At 39.5% G+C, this 20276-nt stretch overlaps 1 protein-coding gene across 1 annotated transcript; it reads right to left on the bottom strand.

Annotated features, from left to right (window-relative positions):
- Positions 1 to 3098: 3098 nt before the first annotated feature.
- Arf4 (ARF GTPase 4) lies at positions 3099 to 19675 on the bottom strand. The gene is made up of 6 exons (NM_024151.2): positions 19393 to 19675; positions 12167 to 12247; positions 11883 to 11992; positions 7257 to 7328; positions 6219 to 6344; positions 3099 to 4029 (listed from the first exon to the last, which is right to left on the bottom strand). Exons 1-6 carry the CDS (start codon positions 19457 to 19459, stop codon positions 3943 to 3945), a joined length of 543 nt encoding a protein of 180 aa, NP_077065.1. The 5' UTR covers positions 19460 to 19675; the 3' UTR covers positions 3099 to 3942.
- Positions 19676 to 20276: the final 601 nt, after the last annotated feature.

The following is a 20276-nucleotide window of genomic DNA, read 5'->3' as shown; positions in this document are numbered from 1 at the left end:
GCATTTTTGATAGTTTATCTGTGCTTTCTGTAACCATTGGTGTTGAATCCAAAGGGAATTTGACAGTTTAGTTGACTTTCTTATATTGAATAGGCACTTTAAAAAGAATTTATCATATATAAACGTTATTGCTGATGATAAAGTTATACAGGAAATACACTCTATTCTGATGGATGTCGAAGATGGTACGTAGCAGTAATCCTGGCACTCGGGAGATGGAAGCACACGAATCGGTTCAGTTTTACCCACAGCTGCTTATTAAGTGGGAGTCCAGCCTGAATGCTGAGACTGTCCCGTGCAGTTAAAGAAAGGCTGGGTTAATGGTAGTGTTAACATGATCTGAAACAAATTACATTCCCCTTACCCTAAACTATCTTTACCTTAAGAACTCTGTATTTGACTGTCAGACTGACAAAGTCTGACACCTAAAAGAAACCCTGTACTTGTGGGTTGTCACTGTTGCCCTGGCAACTCTTTACCTTTGTCTCCAGGAAATGTCTACTTTGAAATATATATGTATTTTAAAAGTATGTATTTTGTGACTGGCTTCTCTCACTTAGGTTGTTTAGGTATTTCCATGTTGTAGCATCCGTACTGGTTTTTTTTGTAATGGGTTCCATTGTTAGGTTATCATACTTTCATCTACTTATAGACTAATGGACATTCATACTGCTTACACTTATAGACTAATGGACATTCATACTGCTTATACTTATGGATTAATGGACATTCATACTGCTTATACTTATGGATTAATGGACATTCATACTGTTTATACTTATGGATTAATGGACATTCATACTGCTTATACTTATGGATTAATGGACATTCATACTGCTTCCACTAGTAATTTTGCTAACATTTGTGTACAAGTTCTGTGTGGGTGTCTTAATTTCTCTTGGGCAGTCCTTTGCCATGGGCAGAACTCTTGGGTCATGTGGAAACACTTACCTTTTGAGAAATTGCTAGAGTATTACTGAAGGCAGGTACACAATCCCCACCTGCCAAACAGAGTTCCGATTTCTATACACCCTCAACATGAAGTTTTCGGATTATAGGATTCTAGTATGTAGTGCACCACTTTTGCTTTCTGGTTCACATTTCTCTTTCCTCTAGGGAACATGTGTCCCCTACTTAGAAGACTCCAAATGGAGTCCTAAACAGCACCAGACCTGGATCAGTTTCATGTGTGCATATGTGCTCATGAGAGTTAACTAATGCAAGGAAGGAAAATTACAAGTTATTTAAAACCTAATTCTTTTTAAAACTTCCATTTAACTTTTAAAACATGGAACACAAGGACTGAAATTGTGGAAAATTACTGTGTGGACAGAATACCATACACGTCTATTTGAATGGCACTACATCTGGACAAAAAAAAACAAAAAACAAAAACAAACCACTGTTTACTAAGCCAGAACCGTTTGTAAGAGCTTGTCGTTAAGTGCCCCAGGAACTGAACACATGACACTCGTTTGCAGAGTAGAGGGTATGAGCTGGAGGGGAACCTAGTCTCATTTCTTCTGTTGTAAACAATGATCTAGAAGGTATCAGCAACACTGCTGCTTTACGTACTGACTGATTCCTGGTGTTGACGCTTACTGAAGCTAGTTTAATTTAACCACTTAAAACATGCTACATGGACTACAGAAATAACCTTGGAATTCATTAATACCTGCCTAAATGTAACAAAAATGCTGGGATTAAAGGGATTTGCCACCACTGCCTGGCAAATATTTAAAATTTTTTCACTTTGTTTCATTTTCATGTGTATCTGTTCACCACATGCACAGTGCCCAGAGGCCAGAAAAGAGCTTTGGAACCCCTGGAGCTGGAGTTACAGATAGTTGTGAGGCCCACCTCCGTGCTGGCAATCTGCCAGTCTGTAACCACTGAGCCGTCCCTCTAGCTTAGTTTTTGAAGTTACTGTAGTGCTAACTTACACTTCCAACCCCTTAACTTATGTTAGTTTCATATTTCCTACTTTATATCCCATAAAAAACACACACATCACTATTTTAATTTTCTCTAAAAAGAAAGACCACCTCTTACTTGGAAAGAAGAGCTGAGGACATTTCAAGCACATCAAATGAAGCAGACTAATTAAATATACTTTATCCAATAGCCTATTTCAGATACTCAAACTGCTTAACTTCACTTACTTTGCTAAATTCAGTACTTTTTATTTTATGAACAATATAAAAACACACATTTTACAAGCATGTAATTGACTTCAGAAATAAAATTTTAAAGCTGAATGTAGTGGTTTATACCTTTAATCCCAGCACTTGGGAGGCAAAGGCAGGTGGATCTCTTAAGTTCAAGACCAACCTGGTCTACAAAGCAAGTTCCAGAACAGCCAGGGGTGTTACACAGAGAAACCCTGCCTCAGAACACAAACGAAAAATTAAATACAATTTTCAATCCATGAGTTCATCTACATCTGTAAGAGCTTTCACAAATCATAAAAAAAATCAGTTTATAAAACATGAGACAATGTAGACAAAATTCCACTCCTACTAGTACAGTTACAGCATGTCTCGCTGTTGCCAACAAGTGGTATACCTCTTGTGCGGACATTTTGAAATGCCACTCCACAGTGCTTGTGGACTATCCTCTAGAGTAGCATCACATAGCTATGCATTCCACCTAACATTAGCAGCTGAATGTATGCACACCCACTTGTCATATCTGAGAAAGGTCTTATGCAGACCTCGAACTCAGTAAGTGGACGATGGTGAGTTCTGAGAGTCCTACCACCTCTGTGGCACAATACTGGGATCGAACTCAATGTATACAAGGCAAGCACTCTGCTGACAGAGCTTCTTCACCAACCCTTCATACCCTGCTTCTGGAGTTCAAGATCTGACCTCTGAACTCATAGCTTTAAATGGTATTCTACTAGAAAAAAAAATAAAAGCCTTCATACTGCACCCTACTTTTTTAATTCACACGACATTTTAACTGACAACTTAAACCATAAGTAAATTCACTGGGATTTGTCCATACTATGTAAAATATGAAAATCCACTTTGTTATGTAAGGAAATCAGTTTCAAATATTGCAAAGGCTCAAAAGAACACACAATCATGTTTTTTAAAATCATTTTATTAGGAATAATTCCAAATGGGTTATGAAGAAAACTTATTCATTGAATTTGATGAGTTTTCAAAAAATTCTTAATGAAGATATGTTCATCAGTAAACAGTAAAATACCAGCAGAACTATCATATGCTGGGCAAAGAGTCAGGCTGATTCCAAAAGCAACATGCAACATAAAAAAGATAATATAAAGGAAGACAATTTGCTGAGTATTAAAAGTTATCTCAATATGAACTCTTTGAAACCAGCCCAGAATTAGCTATCAAATCCAAACTACATCAAAGTTTGGCTGATAGAAGCCAGGAGTCAATAATGTGAGGGAGGTGGGGGAATCCTCAGTACAAGAAAACTGAATAGTGTTGTGGAGCTCATCCCTGGCCAGTACAAGCATTATTAGAAAAATCTTTTTGGCAAGGGGGAAATAAATACAAATGGAATGCTACATTTTTAACTCAGCAGACTGCCCGAGGAATGATAGGTATCAGTGAGTTCCAAGGGGGTAACTTTAAAACATTATTGGTGTGGGCTCAAAAAACACTCAAAACAGATTTATTTAAGGGTGTCACAATCGCTATCTATCCAGGCATTCAGGTTCAGGGGAAGTATAATAATGGACACTTTTTTCCCCCAAGGAGAATTTCTCTTAAACCCAAGCATATTGCTAAACAGCAACATTGTTCTTGGTAAACAATAATTGGCAACAAAACAAGTTTTAAATGCTGTAATTTCTGCCCAAACCGTCTCAGATATCCTTTAATAACCAAGATGCAAACTAATTTTGTTGTAACAAGCCTAGACCAATTCTATCAAACATGTCCTTGGTTAGATATCCAGTTTCATTTAGCGTTTTGAAAGTTCATTTGACAGCCAATCCAGCCCCTCGTACAGACCAGTTCCTTGTGTAGCACAAGTGGCTTGGACATACCACTGTGAAAAAAAGAACAAGAAAATACTTGATTAACAAGACAATACACAGTGCCAGGTTTAGACAAAAAATATTAAGTCCCTCCTCATAAATGCCTAAGGGCACTACTGAGTAAGTCGTTACAAGTATACAAAACAGCACTATAAAATCACAGCATTGAACGTGAGCAAGGGCTTACATCCCACAAACATGGACTTAAAGCTCTGGCTAACTCTAAAGGCCACTCAATAGTTTCCTTCGGATATGCTCACACACCTCGTTTCTCACTCTACCCGTGGAAAACTACGTCGATTCTTTGACGTGTTTACCACTTCACCTTTCCCCCACATAATCTGAGGAATAATGGGAAAATCTCAAACTACCTACGTAATCCGTAAGATCTTCGTTATAAACTAAGTAGACCACAGCGAATTTTGACTTTTGTAATGCTGGCGACCAAACTCAGTCTCTCGTATGCTAGGCAAGCCCAAGCCCTCTTCAGTAACCCACATTCACAGTGTAAAAGGGGGACATTTCCGAAAGATGTCTGCTGATATTCTAAGAGCTTTTAACTTTTCAAGTAATTTCATTTTTTAATAAACAATTTTAGTGTCTTTGGTTTCATATTCCAAAAGATCTCGTTTTAAACAATAAAAATTCTTACTTGCTTGTATGAACACAACAAAATCCAAATATTAAAAAAAAGGAGGGGGTTGGGGATTTAGCTTAGTGGTAGAGCGCTTGCCTAGCAAGCGCAAGGCCCTGGGTTCGGTCCCTAGCTCCGAAAAAAAGGAAAAGAAAAAAAAAAAAAAAGAGACCTTGTCTCAAAAAAAAAAGAAAAAAAAAAAAAAAAACTAAAAACAAAACAAAAACAAACAAAAAAAAAAAACTCACAAAACTTGAAACACCTAGAAAATAATTCACATTTAGTGGAAAATTTATTTATTTTTAACAGTCTTGTCTTATTTCACCTTAGAATAAAATCTTACTTTAATGTTGCAGGTCACTATAGGTTTACCATGCTGCCAATTATCTAAAGACCAAATACCTACTAATCCAGCAGGAAGGGGAGACAGAAATTCATATCTCCATAGCACGAAAACGTTCTCTCTTACTATATAGCTTTTTTAATCCATGCACCGCAACACAGTAAATAAATAGTATCTGCTGTGTTGGCAAATTAATGCAAGACGCTTATCAAGGACGGACACTCAGTTTTTGACAGCATCTTTTGTTTTGTTTTCTTTTCTTTAAAAAACAAGGTCTAAAACATATAATTTCTATGTGTAGGGATATTATCAATCACTGGTATAAAATGTTAAGCTATTTGATACAGGCACAGTACTTCTTGTAATTTTGTATTTAAAATACCTTCAAAAAATGTACCAGTAGAGGTTTCTCCATAAGGTTTAAAAGTCAACAAGCACAGAGTACTAAACAATATGATCTAATTACAGTCGATACATCCCAGGCCTTTTATAAACAACCCAACATGTAGGGCATGGTATGTTTGCATGCCTGCAATCTTTGCACCGAGGAAAGAAGAGCAGGAGGCAGGGGAATGCTCCTTAGTTTAAGGCCAGCACAGACTATATTTAGTGAGCACCACCTAAAAGAAGCAAACCAAGTATAAAATTCTTGCTAAGCTGGAGATGCTATTCAGCAGTAGGATAATTACCCTAACCTGTGCAAAAAAACACTCAGGGTTCACATCCCAACACCATAGGGAATAGTAAAAATAAAACACTATATACACAAAGACACATAGCTGTAGAGCTATTTGAATTGTAGAAATTTAAGTATGTCTGTAACCTCTACATATTCAACTCAACACCCTTAATACGTCAATACAGAAGATAAAATTAAATAAAAATACAATTAAAAAATAGAAAAATCCGTATTTTTAAAAGCCAAATTCAATGCAGTATTTACAGTTAAAAAAAAAAAAAGACTGTTAAATCACATTTTACAAATGTCCTGTATGTCCAAAGGAAATAATTATTACACATTTAAACTGAGCCAGCATGGTGGCATATGCAGAAGTGAGCAGATCTCTCTGAGTTTGAGGCCAGCCTGGTCTACATAGTAAGTTCCAGGCCAGCCAAGACTACAAGTGAGACCCCACCTCCAAACAGTAACAATAACAAAACAATGCTGATAGACAGCTGAGAATTAGCCTACTTACCCCGACTTTACCCCTACCAATACTTACTGTTCTGTTCCGGAGAGACTGAAGACCTAACTTGTCTGTCATCTCACTGATGGCCATAGCATTTGGCAAATCCTGTTTGTTGGCAAAAAGCAGCAGCACAGCATCCTGCAGCTCATCTTCCAGAAGCTGGAGATGAAGGCTAAACCATTAGTAGTTGCCCATCGGAAACCAAACTATGCACAAGCTTTCCTAAATGCACATTTTATTTAACATTAAACAAGGTATTGAACACCAATTGCATTTCTCTATGTAAATTTTAAACACTCTTATAAATTTCACATCCTTCAGTTTGAGCAAATAATTTGCCTTTAAGAAAAGAAACATTTTTGCCTTTGTTACTGTTTCTCCCTTAACTAGCCTCAAATTGAGATTTTGCCGTTTCTGCTTGCCAACTGCTGAGAATCACAGGCCTGTGTTGCCTTTCCTGCAGCACAGCTGTTTAAAGCCAATCATCCTCCATTCTATGATGTTTGCCACCATTCAGCCTTCATGATTACCACTCAGGTTCAAACGGACAAGGACAAAAGTAGGTATCATCACCAGTATGTATCCCATGAGCATATGGTACTGAAGTGGCAAGCTTAGTTAGGTAGGTTTCTTTTTTGGATTCCTACAGTTTCCAGTACAATAAGTGTGCCAAGAACAGATAAAAGTAACTGTAATACATTATACAATGTGGATATAACATGCCATGTGAAAGACTCTAGTCTTAAATGACTGCTACACTTACATCAAATCTAAAATAAATGACAGTTATACAGGAACCAGGGGCACAGAGTGCTTTCCTGTGCATTGCTAAAAACTTGGAAACAATATAGTTTCCCAAGTTCACTTCTACCCCTCAAATATGTAGCCACAGACAATACTCAAAACTACACACCTTCGGGGCTGGGGATTTAGCTCAGTGGTAGAGCGCTTACCTAGGAAGCGCAAGGCCCTGCGTTCGGTCCCCAGCTCCGAAAAAAAGAACCAAAAAAAAAAAACAAAAAACAAAAAACTACACACCTTCCAGATGGTCAACCTAAAGTCTATACTTACCATTTTCTGCAGCACGGCTGCTCCTTCCTGAATTCTTTCACGATCATTGCTATCTACCACGAAAATGAGACCCTGGGGAAAATGTTTTCCAATAAATTAAAACAGCCACAATAAATATAAAATACCCAGCAAAAAAGTATGGAGAATTAGACATGGGGTAGAAAATATGTTCTTGTGTCCTGGCTCGCCAAGACATCAGACTCATCAGAGAGGAAGAAACCTTAAGTGAGAAAAGGCCACCTCACTACAAGATCTCCAGTTGCAGGGCACTTTCGTTAGTTACTGACATAGAAGGGCCCAGCCCATGGTAGGTAGTGCTGTCCCTGGGCTGGTGGTTCTGAGTTGCTTTGACCATAGTGTTTCATCACAGCAATAGTAACCCTAAGCAGAGTTTTTAACAGTCTCTAACACGGGGCTAACAAGACAGTTCAGCAGGTAAAGGCACATGATGACCTGAGTTTGATCCCCAGAACCCACATGGTGAGAGGAAAGAGTAGATTCCTCCCAACAATTCGAGTTGTGTCTCAGTGGTACTCCCCACAGCCACAGACGCACAGACACACACACACACACACACACACACACACACACACACACAGAAAGAATATAGTGACTTTAAATTAAAAAGAAAAAGTTTCTGCTCAGGTTAATTTATGTCAGTTGATGCAATATGACAGGAGAGAGCCTCAGATGAAAAAAGCCCTACATATGGCTCAGCGGTTAAGAGCACTGTCTGCTTTTCCAGAGGTCCTGAGTTCAATTCCCAGCAACCACATGGTGGCTCACAACCATCTGTCTATACTAGGATCTGATGCCCTCTTTTGATACACAAGTGTACATACAAATAGAGTAAGCATACATAAAATAAATATGTAAAAAAACAAAACAAACAAACAAAAACAAAGATCAGGCTATAGGCAGGAATGTAGGGTATGTTCTTAACTAGTGATTGATATATGAAGCCCCAAGCCCATTGTGGATGGTGCCATCCAGGGGCTCGTGGTCCTGAGTTCTACAAGAAAGCAAGCTGAGCAATGAAGAGAGCAAACCATCCATAGCAACCTTCCATCAGCTCCTGCATCCAGGTCCCTGCTCTGCTGGAGGTTCCTGTTCTGACTTCCTTTGGTGTGGAAGCATAAGGCAAACATCCCCAGATTGTTTTGGTCACAGTGTTTCACCATGGTAATAGTAACCCTAACTAAGACTTTCCTGTTGAAATAAAAACCAAACAACACATAAGCACAAGGCTCATATATTAAGAACTGATTCAAGCACCATGTGATTTTAACCTATAATTCTTACTTCAAATCCAAAAAGAAAAAAACCCAACAAAACAAAAACAAACACAAAACACGCACGCACACACCCAAAGCACAAAAATCTTATTAACCAATGACCTTTCTCCATGCTAAGAGAAACAACTGTAACCCCTTTCTCTTCCCCACCAATATTTAGGCAGCAGAAGAGCAGCTACAGGTCCTGGGGTGTAGCTCAGAGAGAAGAATGTTTGCCTAGCCTGTAAGCAGCTCTAGGTTTGAGCTCTTCCACTGAGCATAACTGGGCATGGTGCTGCACTCCTCTGTGATTACAACATCCAAGAAATAAAGGCAGGCGATCACAAGGGACTATCAGCTACACTGACTTCCAGGGTGCTCTGGCTATGTGAGCCCCAGTCTCAAAAGTAAAGAAAATGAACAAATCAAGGCAGTGGTGAAGACAAAAGGAAAACAAACAGAGGATCCCCAAATGTCATGAGCAATGTAGGTTTACGTATATAGTAAAAGGCATGACAAAGTGTGAAAAGTGGAGAGACAACGTACTGAGTTTCTTGTTTTAAAATAAATTGGATTGTAGAATTGGATAATGGTACTAACATGTTGTTTTCAGGTGTGTGATTATAAGAATAACTTCCCAATAGTTTAATCATCTTTAAGAAAAAGTATTTTCATTAGCAACATAATTGTTTAAATATAATTTTTCCTTTTTAAGTTATGGTATTTTTTAAGAGTAAAATATAATTATTTCTCCTCTTCCCTCTTCTCCCTCTAACATTTCCCATGTACTCCAAACCCTCCACACTCTTTCAAATTCATTACCCTTTTTTTTTCCTGTCGTTAATGTGTATTCATAAATCATCTGTTCAGTCAATAGTTTTTATATACTTCATCAGAGGAAAGAAAATGTAGCCTGGTAACTCTCTAATTGGGAGAAACAAGCCCCAAGCAAATATCTCATGTAAAATTCAAGGTTTACATATCAAAGAAAAAATTTGAAATGAAAAGGTAGCAGTAAGAATTTTGAAGCTATCCATAAATGTTACAATTTTATACAACAAAAAAAGCAGCATTAGGAAACAACTGATTTAAGACTTCTGGAAATTTTAAAAGTGCACAGTATATGAAATTCTCAGTTGATAAAACAATAAACTACATCTTTGTTAAAAGTCTATACCTTACACTTAAATGTTCTGTTAAATATTCTTTCCTTAACTCTAACCCCTACAGAATGTTTTTAATTAATTTTACTTCTTTAATGGGTATGTGTGTGCGAGGCAGAGGTGTCAGAAGAGGGCATCAGCTCCCCCTGAAACTCAAGTTACAGAGAGGTGTGCAAGACCATGTGGATGCTGGAAATCAGACCCAGCCTCTTGTGAGAGCAGCTAGCACTCTGAACTGCTGAGCCGTCTTTCCAGCCCCAATCTCACTCAATGTAAATATTGTCATCAAGTCCAAGTAATACTAGTACGAGAAGAGTTTAAGAATAAATTCCAAGTTAGTTCTTTCTTGTAACAGCCTAGGAACAACAGTATGGAAAATCTAGGCTTCTAAAGATAAATCCATCTGTTCTAAGAAAAGACTACTTCAAAAGCCAAACAAATTAGGGGCAGCAGAGCTGGTTCAGTGGTTACGAGCACTAGTAAAGGAGCCAGGTTCAGCCCCTGGTACCCACATGGCAGTTCACAACCATCCATAACTCCAGTTCCAGGATATCTAATACTATCTTCTAGCTCTGCAGGCACCAGACACACATGTAGTACACATACATGTATGTAGGCCAAAACAAACAAACAAACAAACAAAAAGTGCACACACACAAAATAAAAATGAACCTTTTTTTAAAATGCAAAAAATTATTTAGAAAAGCAAAAGAACTAGATTTATTTAATGAGGGGAGAGGAATTTACACAATAAACAATTAACTGTTTAAATGTTAAGAGTTAGAAGAACTGGTTAGAAATGCAAAAAGCATTGTCTAATTTTGTTTCAAAAATATACTCCTTAAAATAAATATCTACACCTTACCTTAAAACAGTTGAAGGGGCTAACATGTTGCGAATGAGTATTTGTTAAACGTACTGACCATATCTAGTAACTGACCGCACTAGTTATACATGAATTTATTATGTTAGTTTCTATTTCCAATCAAGTTTTTTAAAGCCTTTACTTTTTTCTGTTTCTATTTTTTTCTGTTTTCTATCCAAAATCATGTGAATGAACATATTCTTGCTTTTCAGGAATAAATCATGCCACATGTTTATTTCGATTCTCATACACTTACTATTAATAAGATAAACTACTTAAGCCAAGAAGGATTGCTGCAGCCACTCAACAAGTGTGGTCACTACTACCAGGCAACACTGCACCCTGGTGGACAACAAGCACTGCAAATCTTAATACCCCAGATGCTTACCTTACTTCAAAAATCTTCAACTCTGGTAGTAAACAAAACCTGACGTGTAACCCTCATGTGGTAGAGGAGAACGCCTCAATCTTCTTTCTAAAGATAGACTCTCCCTATGCGGCCTTAGCTGACCTGGAACTTGCTATGCAGAACAGGCTGGACTCAAGTTTACATTCAGCCCCTTCTTTCCAAGTGCTACAGTTACAGATACCTGCCATGGCGGCCCAGCTAGAACTCCTCTATCTTGAAGCACTTCTAAGTTTCAGTTTCCTCACATTTAGAAACCCCAGCACAATGGTGGATGTCTGCAATACTCAGGGGAGAAAGAAGAAAACAAGAACAAAACCACAAGAACAGGAGAACTAGAATAGTTGTTCTCACCAGAAAATAATTTTGTCCCGGGGAGTTTTTATGGCAAGTGTGCAAGCATTTGAGGTTGTCACACGTTGACTGGGAAGGTGAGCTGCTATTAGCATTTAATAGGCAGATGCTAAGAATACTGTTCTACCACTGTCTTATTAGAGCCGCTGTGATGCATACCTTAATTTCAAATTTAAGGTTAGAATAAAAAGAACTACTGATAAAATAATTCATTCTTTTTGGGTTTTGTTTTGTTTGGTATTTGGGGGGACAATGGGGAGGTGTTCAAGACAGGATTTCTCTGTGTGGTTCTGGCTGTCCACCAACTCAGAGATCCACCTGCTTCTGCCTCTGCCTTACAAGGGCTGGAATAAAGGTCAGGCCAGGTCTGAAGTAATTCATTCTTGAGAATTCATTCACTCCCATTCAAAATCTCACTGGAGATTTAGTTCTTTCACACTGCATAAAGGAACTTTTGAAGGCATGAGTCGGAGTCTATTAAAGAATGAGACTGGTGATGAGAGGAATGGAAACTGAGTAAACAGTATAAAATCTGTGACGTTAAAAATGTACGGCATTTCTCACCTGGGTATTCTGGAAGTAATGCCTCCAGAGAGGCCTAATTTTATCTTGACCACCAACATCCCAAACTGTGAAACAAATGTTCTTATATTCTACTGTTTCCACATTAAAACCTGTAAGAAAAAAACAAAATGACCACTGTGCTTAATAAGGTACCACAAAAATAAACCCCTTTAATGTGGAATTCTCTTAGATTAGCTTTTTAAGTCTTACCAATATCATCTCTAAAATTAACAAAAACAAAATTTAATTTCTCACGGTATAAGGTCATCTATAAGTTGTCTTACCAATGGTAGGAATGGTGGTGACTATCTCCCCTAGTTTCAGTTTATACAGAATCGTCGTCTTGCCCGCAGCATCCAATCCAACTAGAAGAAAACGGCGTAGATTTAAAATCTGATCCAACATATACATATACAAGGAAGCAATTCAACAATTCAGTTTCCAAGGAAAAGTTAACTGCTTGATACATAAGTGAGTTAACTGTAATTTTTTCTCATCTCTGCCCCACCCTCCAAATCAATACTTCCCATAACCCTTTCCATTTTTCTCTTTAGACTTATAGACCAATGGTTCTCTATCTGTGCTGTAATACCTTTGGGGGGTGGGGGCTGTCAAAAACCTTTTCACAGGGGTTGCCTAAGACCACCTACATAACAGATGTTTACATTATGATTCATAACAGTAGCAAAATTACAGCAATGAAGTGGCAATGAAAATAATTTTATGATGGGGACGCGAGGAACTGTATTAAGGGTTCTCAGCATTACAAAGGTTAAGAACTACTCCTACAGACAGAGAAAAAGAGTATCTGGCAGACTTGCGTTCTATCTAATCTCTGGGCACTGTGCCACCAACTGACTGAGTGCCTTTGTTGGAGAAAGGGTCTTTCATGTATCCCAGAGAGGCCCCAAACTCATTATGTGGCCAAGGGTGCCCTTTAACTCTTGATATTCCTGACTCTACATTTCTGAATCCTAGTGCTAGGATTGTAGACAAACTGTGCCTGCTAGGAATGGACATCTGCAGACCAAAAATTAATCCTCTTAAGAGCATTGAATAAATGCTCTTCATGATGGAGAGCTGACTTAGTTAAGAGCAAGTACTAGTTTAGTTTCTGCACCCACTATCGGAGGGCTCACAAGTGCCTGTAAGTCCAGCTCTAAGGAATCTAATGCTTTCTTCTGGCCTGCACAGGTACTATACTCATGTGTACAACCAACATACCGACACACAGACACACATAGTTAAAAATTAAGTATGAAATCTTCCTTTTAAAAAGTTGTTAATGCTAAGGGGTAACATACATAACTATGTGCGTTTCCTGATAAGACTGATTTTGCCGCTACCTAAATCTGTGTTAGCATCAAACATGCACAGGTAAGATCCAAAGTCTTGATCTGTGCTATGAAAACGGCCCATCATACTCTTCTCTCATTCTTAATTTTGTGGTCTTGTTTTCTGAACCAGGATCTCGTGTAGCCCAATCTGACCTCAAACTCATATTGTACCAAAGCTGGCTAGAACATCCTGATCCTTCTGCCATTACCTCTGAAGTGCTAAAGTATGTCGCTGTGCTTAATCCATGAGATACAGCTGGGGTGGGGGTGAGCTTATTTATGGGGTACAGCAGAAGGTATTCTATTAAACCTCTATTGTAGTAGTAGTGAAGAACAAATAAATTAAATATTTGAAGTATAATTCTCAAGACCTACATCTTTTATATACTAAAGCTCTCATAAATAAAAGATCAATAACTAACAACTGAATTGAATTTATTATTACTATTTTTTGTTTGTTTGTTTTATGAGACAGGGTTTCTCTGTGTAGCACTGGCTGTCCTCAAACTCAGAGACCTGCCTTTTGCCTCCTGAGCACTGGGATTAAAGGCCTGGGCCCCCACACCTGGCCCTACTTTTTTTTTTTTTTCTTTTAAGGAACATCTCATTTGGCTGCATGCAATTATTTTATCCAAGAATTTAAAAAAAATTATAACTAAATCAACTGAGTACTAGTTTTGGCAAAACCACCTACTTACTGTTTAAATCAAACCACAACTTAACACATGCAAACAACGCTAGCAGGCTTTAGCCTCGCTCACAGTTTATATTCCTGGGCATTTAGGTGTGACTTTTTTCATTTGGTCCAAGAGAAATGAAAAGCTACAGGAATTGGACCTCCACCTATAAAACAACCTTTTCTACTCTGTATCCTGCAAACAGTAGGAGCTCTCTGGAGAAGATGTTTAAAAGGAAGAAAATAAAGTTATCACTCCTCTTGACAGAAACACAAAAGGAAGGCCCTTAGGGCTTGACAACATGACTTAGTTTGCACCCCCCCCCCATTATTTGAATCTAACTTGGCAGAGTATGGGAGGGGAGAAGGGGTGTCGAGGGGTGGGAGAAGGATAAGCAGCGCCCACCTCATTTTCTTATTCTTATGCTCTCTAACCGAACCCTGACACCCATCTGAACATATTGGGTACATTTTCTTCCTTCCAATGGACTATGACATATATATTAGTCAGTGCCTAGTTTATCCTTACTTACAGGCCCTAGAAAGGTCAGTTAACTGTTATACAAATGTTTGTTTTTCAAGTGTGGAATAGTATCAATAAGATGAGCACATCTGAGTGTGATAGCTTAATGGTAACTTCAGCAAAAAGGGGGAAAGGGAGCAAAACACCCAATGAAATCTTTCAATTCTTACACCAAAATTCACTTTGGGACTCGATGGGATGTCAGACCTTTAATCCCAACACTTGGTAGGCAGAGGCAGGTGAACCTCTGTAAGTTTGAGTCTGCACACAAAGCTGTTCCCAAATGTGCACAACATTATTCATGAGAACTAAAAAATAACTATGTATTCATAGTTTGTTGTATGTATTTCCATACTTCGTTGTGTTTAAACAAACTGTGGTTTTCAATACAATGGAATTATCATTTGGCCACAAAACATCACAGAATTCTAATACATGTTAAACAAGCTTTGAAAAAAAAACCATGCCAAGTAAAAACACCAGAAGTAAAACAGCCTGCCATGTATTACTCATTCCTTTAGCTGCAATATCCAGAACAGAAAAGCCACACAGAATATATTAGTGGTTGCCGTGGATGGTCAAAGAGGGAGACTGGAGGGACTGATGAAGTGTTTTCATTTCCATCATGAAATGTTTCTGTGTGTATGTATGCGTGCATGTCCAGTCGGAAGGCAGCGTGGTGCTGGAGTCAGTTATCCTTCCATTCTAGGGAGGGATTCCAGCAGTCAGGCTTGGCAGCAGATACCTGAATCTGCTGGGACATCTTGAAGGCCCAGGGTGACTTACAATTTATAATCAGAAACCTCTATTTACAAAAATCAGAAAAACAAGCAAAAGAGTTGCCCATTGTTATACTCTCAGAATATGGGAGATGGGACAGAAGAATCAGGAATACAAACCCAGCCTAGGCTATATGAGACTTTGTCTCACAAAACACCCACCAACATAAGAAAGCTAATTCTGCAGCTCTCAAATACTATTTATATACTGTGATCTTATCTTTACCATGTTAAGACTATTTTATCTTAATATTTTATTTAATTCCTCAGGGAATTGACCATCTAAACAGAAAGTAGACCAAACAGATACAGAAAAATAAATTTAGGTTTTGCTAAAATTAATGTTTAGATTTTGCTTCTACCTAACACAATTGAGGGGTATTTTCTTTTTTTATGAATGAAGTAGTTAGAAACAAATTATCAAAGGCTAGCAACTACGTTTGCAAATAATGGCATAAGAAAATGCTTGTAATTTATTAAGTAAAAAGGGAACACAAAACCTTTTGAACTGTGGCGAGTAAATGTGCTAAGTAGGTACTGAAGAGATGGGTCACTGGTAAGCATTTGCTCTTCTTCTAGAGGACTGGAGTCCAATTCCCACATAAAGTATATAACGGTGAATTACAAGTTATGAACACTTTTTTCATGTCTAAATTTCACAAAAAGGATTTAAAAAAATAATCAGAACCTAGAATTACCTAATAAAAGGATTTATAAAATGGAACATCCATCACTCTAGCTTAAAGCCTCACTTAATGGTACATTTTTATTACCTAGTTTATTTTTTAAATGAGCAAACAGAGGCTCCTTCCAGTACTCAGGAGGCAGAACAGAAGTTGAAGCCCATCCCTAGCTACATAGTGAGTAGGCCAGTCTGGGCGACATGAGAGCCTGTCTCAAATAACTTTCACAGTGGCTCAGTAATTAGAGGCATTTAATCCTAAGAAGAATTCTCACCAAGTTTAAAGAAATTAGATTAAAATGAATAACTCCTCTACAAATACATTAGTAATTACAGAAAAAAGTTAAGTATTTATTTGCCAAAAGTACACCTTTTTATAGACCTACGTTACAGTTCAGATCTATTGCTTTCCTAATAAATGCCTAGTACGTCATTTCTGTTGATCAACTGTCTACAAGTTGATAAATTCAATATACTGTGCTGGCTACTTACTTGTTGGTGTTTAAAACACAGTATCCTCCTGTTTCAGCCTCCTTGGTGCTGGATTACTGACACACGCCATCATGGAGTTCCCTGGCTAGGCTCATTCTTAATTACGGTTAACTATTAGGCATCTATCCAACATCTCAAATTAATGTGGGGAGATCAGCTAGTATATAAACTAAGCTTCCATTTCCACAGTAGTTGGGCAAACCAACACACTGGGTAACTGTCTTTCTCTCTTTCTTTTTTAAACATTTATTTATTATGTACAGTGTTCTGCTTGTATACATGCCTATATGCCAGACAAGGGCTACAGATCTCATTACAGATGGTTGTGAGCCACCAAATGGTTGCTGGGAATTGAACTCAGCACCTCTGAAAGAGCCACCAGGGCTCTTCACCTCTGAACCATCTCTCTAGCCCTAATTACGGTTTCTTCATACACTTCTAAACAGTAATCTAGGACTACAGGTGTAGCTCAACAGTTTTGTAGACCCTGATTTTGATCCCCAGAACCAAAAAATAAAATAAAGAGTATGAGAAGCCTGTGAGTTAAGGAGGCCGATATAAGGCCAATAAAGAAAATAAGAGCCCAGTAATGAAAGGGAGGAAAACAAAACCAAACAAACATTTAGGGCTAGGCTAGAGTATAGGAACAAAACCACATCACACACACACACACACACACACACACACACACACACACTGACATCCACCCCAACAACACAAGAGCACATGTGCACACGTGTACATACAACCATTCATTCACTAAAATTCCTAATACTCCCATGGGGAGAATATCATAAAAGTGATTATTAATGACAAGGTCAATCACTTATTAAGCCACAAAGACAAAAAATGAAACTCAAACACACAGGAAATTACCAGACTTCCAAGTCGACTCACGGAGCCCTGACATTTTTATTTCCTCTGATGAGTTTCCATAAAAGTTGACTTTAGGACTAGACTGCTTTTAAACAAGAAAAACTGCATATTTCTACATTACAGTGTAAAATAAGGACAGTAAACCAAGGATATTTATCCCATAGCTGTCCTTCAGCTCTAAACCTACAACACTAAACCTGCTGTTCATTGTCTTTGCTCTTTCAAAATAATTTTATCCATCTGGGCTGGAGAATAATAAGATTAGAAAGGCAACTTTTAGAAATGATTTTTTAAAACCAGATAGTTCTAAAGCACCTTAATTGAGCTATAAAAAACAACAACAACAACAAAACCACTGTTTAAAAGCTGCTTCTCAGTAACAGGTTTTATTGCTCAAAAGAGACCAGTTAACTGGGCATAAGCATGATGGTGTACACCTTTAATCCCAGCACTTGGCAGGTAGAGAGGTGGGTATCTGTGAGTTTGAGGCCATCCTAGTCTGCGTACTACATAGTGAGTACCAGGACAGCCAGGGCTATGTAGAGACCCTGTTGTCATAAAACAACCACCACCTAAAAGAAAAACAAACCTGAGTGACTCAGTACTTAAAAGAGTAAGCTTAAACCCCGACTTCTATCCGTTCCATAATCACAACTAGCTAAACGCTCGTCTACTTCCATTCTCTATCAATTGGGATGGACAGGAAAGTTTCTCAAACATAGTAAAGTGCTTAAAGCATCATTCCACTCTTCTCCCTCCAGCCCTTTAGTCATCACAAGACTCTGGCAATGAAAAACAGAATTCGTGTACAATAAATTCTTTATTTTTCATTAACACAATCCTGTACTGGCTAATCTCTTAGAAACCCATTTATCACAGTGCAAAGTCCTCCCCTTGACTTCAGCCTTTTTCACACTGCCAATTTCTAACCACTTAAAGCTTAAATAACATGCCTGCCCTCTTCAGATAATTGTCCTTTCATAAAGGGTATCTGCAAAACTATGAAAGAACATTTTCACTTATCTTTGTGAATGGATCGTGAACAATTGTTTTTATGAACTGTAAAGAGGCTGAAGGAAAGAACAATAACCAACTCGTACAGCCATACTCTGCAATATTACAGAAACTGAAGCGCTACATGAGAGTGAGTGCTAAAAAGAATCCTTTTCTCCTCACTCTCAACAAGTGTCAACACTCAGTGTTCTGGGCTTTTTAAAAGGCACCATTCAAGTCCTTGCAACTCAGCTGTGAGGTAGAGACCTCTTTACAATGCCCAAGCGAATGGCCTCCGCTGGGCAATAAAACCTGTCACAAAGCAGTTTTTTTTTTTTTTTTTTTTTTTTACTGGTTCAATTAAGATGCTTTAGAACTATCCGGTTTAAAAAAATATATATCTCGTCTCTAAAAGCTGACTTTTTGATGTTACTACTATCCAGACCACATGGATATATTTAGTTTGAAAGAGCAAGGATAGCAAACCAAACAGGTTTAGAACTGAAAGACACCCATGGGATAACTTCCATTTTCACAGAACAGGCTTCATAATCATGAGGAAAAAATGTCGAATCCAGAGAGCAAGGTAAAGTTTAGCAAAATGAGCTCAGAAGACTCGGATTTTTTTTTTTTTTTCGAACCTTGGGTGCTCCTTCGCCACAGTGGGACTGGTCACTTCCTGCCCCAGGCGGCTTCTAGCCCGGGTCACATACCAATGGTGTGTGCACAGGGCGTACACGACCAAGAAAGGGGGAGGAGGAAGGCTGGAATAGGCCAGCTTTACTCTCGACCGCTGCCCGTAGGCAGGAAAGCGAGGTGGAAGATTGCACCCTTAGAACTGCACCTTTAGAATGGGCTCCGCCAGTGTGAACCGGACCTACACCTCCGCTCCATCTCCTTAGGTTCTCAATCAGATCAGGAAGAGAAAGAAAGGCACGCAAAGCCAAGAGCCAGGAAATCTAGCCCAACTCTCTGGCTCAGCCTCTGTGGGGAACAAATCCCTCGTCCCTCGTCCCTCGTCCCTCGCCCCACGCCCCCATTGTTCCCCCTGAAGGATGCATCTTGACCGCCCTCCCCCACCGCAGTCAGAGAAGGCTGGGCCCGGGGCCACCGGCGTAGACACATGGCCTTCCCGGTCCCGGCCCCACTCACCCATCAAAATGCGCATCTGCTTCTTGCCGAAGAGGCGCGAGAAGAGAGAGGAGATGGTGAGGCCCATAGCGGTGGTGGCACTTGATGGTCAAAAAGAGAGGGTCTGGTCCGCCCTCGGGCCTTCACGGTTCCGGCTCACAACTGAGTGGGCGGAAGAGAAAAGGCTGAAGACCCGTCTCTCAGGCCGGAGTGTCGGCAGAGCCGCGGGACACGACGTAGCGGGACCGGGACCTGCTCGGCGACTGGTGCGGTGGCTCCGGCGCGGCGTTAAGTGTTCGGCTGTGCCACGTCACACGGCGGCCGCGGAGACTCAGGCGGTGGCCCGCCCGCTCCAACGCGGACAGAATCGCGTCACCGCTGCCCCACCCCCCTGCGTTGCAGACGCCACCCGTGCCACAGCGCCTGCGCGAAAGGGCCTAAACCTGCTACGCAGACTTGCGACCCACCGGACGTGGAGCACAGCCCGGACGGTTGGCACAAGCGTACGGAAGGACAGGCGGGCTCCCATGATTCCTTGCTGCATCTCGTCCAATGGGGTTCGAGGTGAGTGGCTTCCGCCCGGATGAATAGTAGTAGTACGAGGTTCCAGGCGGGCGAGATGTGCATTGTAGGCTAAGTAGTGACGTTGCTGCTGACCTTTGGGTGACTTCTTCCTTCCGGGGAGTCTTGGTGTTTTCCCACTCCCACAAATGTAATCGAACCTTGCAAGCGAGCAATATGTTTGTCACAATGAAGGAACGAAGATGGACCCTGTTTAAACAATAAAGATTTTCCAGGCTGGGTAGGGACATGCGCTGAGACGGATTTCAGTGAAACATTCTTAGTAGCTCGCTGATCACAGCAGGCGAGGATAGGAGAACCAAAGACAACAAAGGAAACACGCA

This window comes from Rattus norvegicus, chromosome 16 (assembly GCF_021556685.1).
Source record: "Rattus norvegicus strain SHRSP/BbbUtx chromosome 16, alternate assembly SHRSP_T2T, whole genome shotgun sequence".
NCBI classification, from domain to species: Eukaryota; Metazoa; Chordata; class Mammalia; order Rodentia; family Muridae; genus Rattus; species Rattus norvegicus.
Note: the sequence above shows the minus strand (reverse complement) of the source record. Positions and strands in the feature narration are given on the sequence as shown.

Excerpts from the sequence above, each read along its gene's own strand:
- Arf4 (NM_024151.2), bottom strand. The coding sequence starts at position 19,459 with ATGGGCCTCACCATCTCCTCTCTCTTCTCGCGCCTCTTCGGCAAGAAG. Across the intron at positions 6,345-7,256 it reads CAGCCGTGCTGCAGAAAATG|CTTCTGGAAGATGAGCTGCA; the intron begins GTAAGTATAGAC and ends CTTCATCTCCAG. Across the intron at positions 4,030-6,218 it reads AGTCTCTCCGGAACAGAACA|TGGTATGTCCAAGCCACTTG; the intron begins GTAAGTATTGGT and ends TTTTTTTCACAG.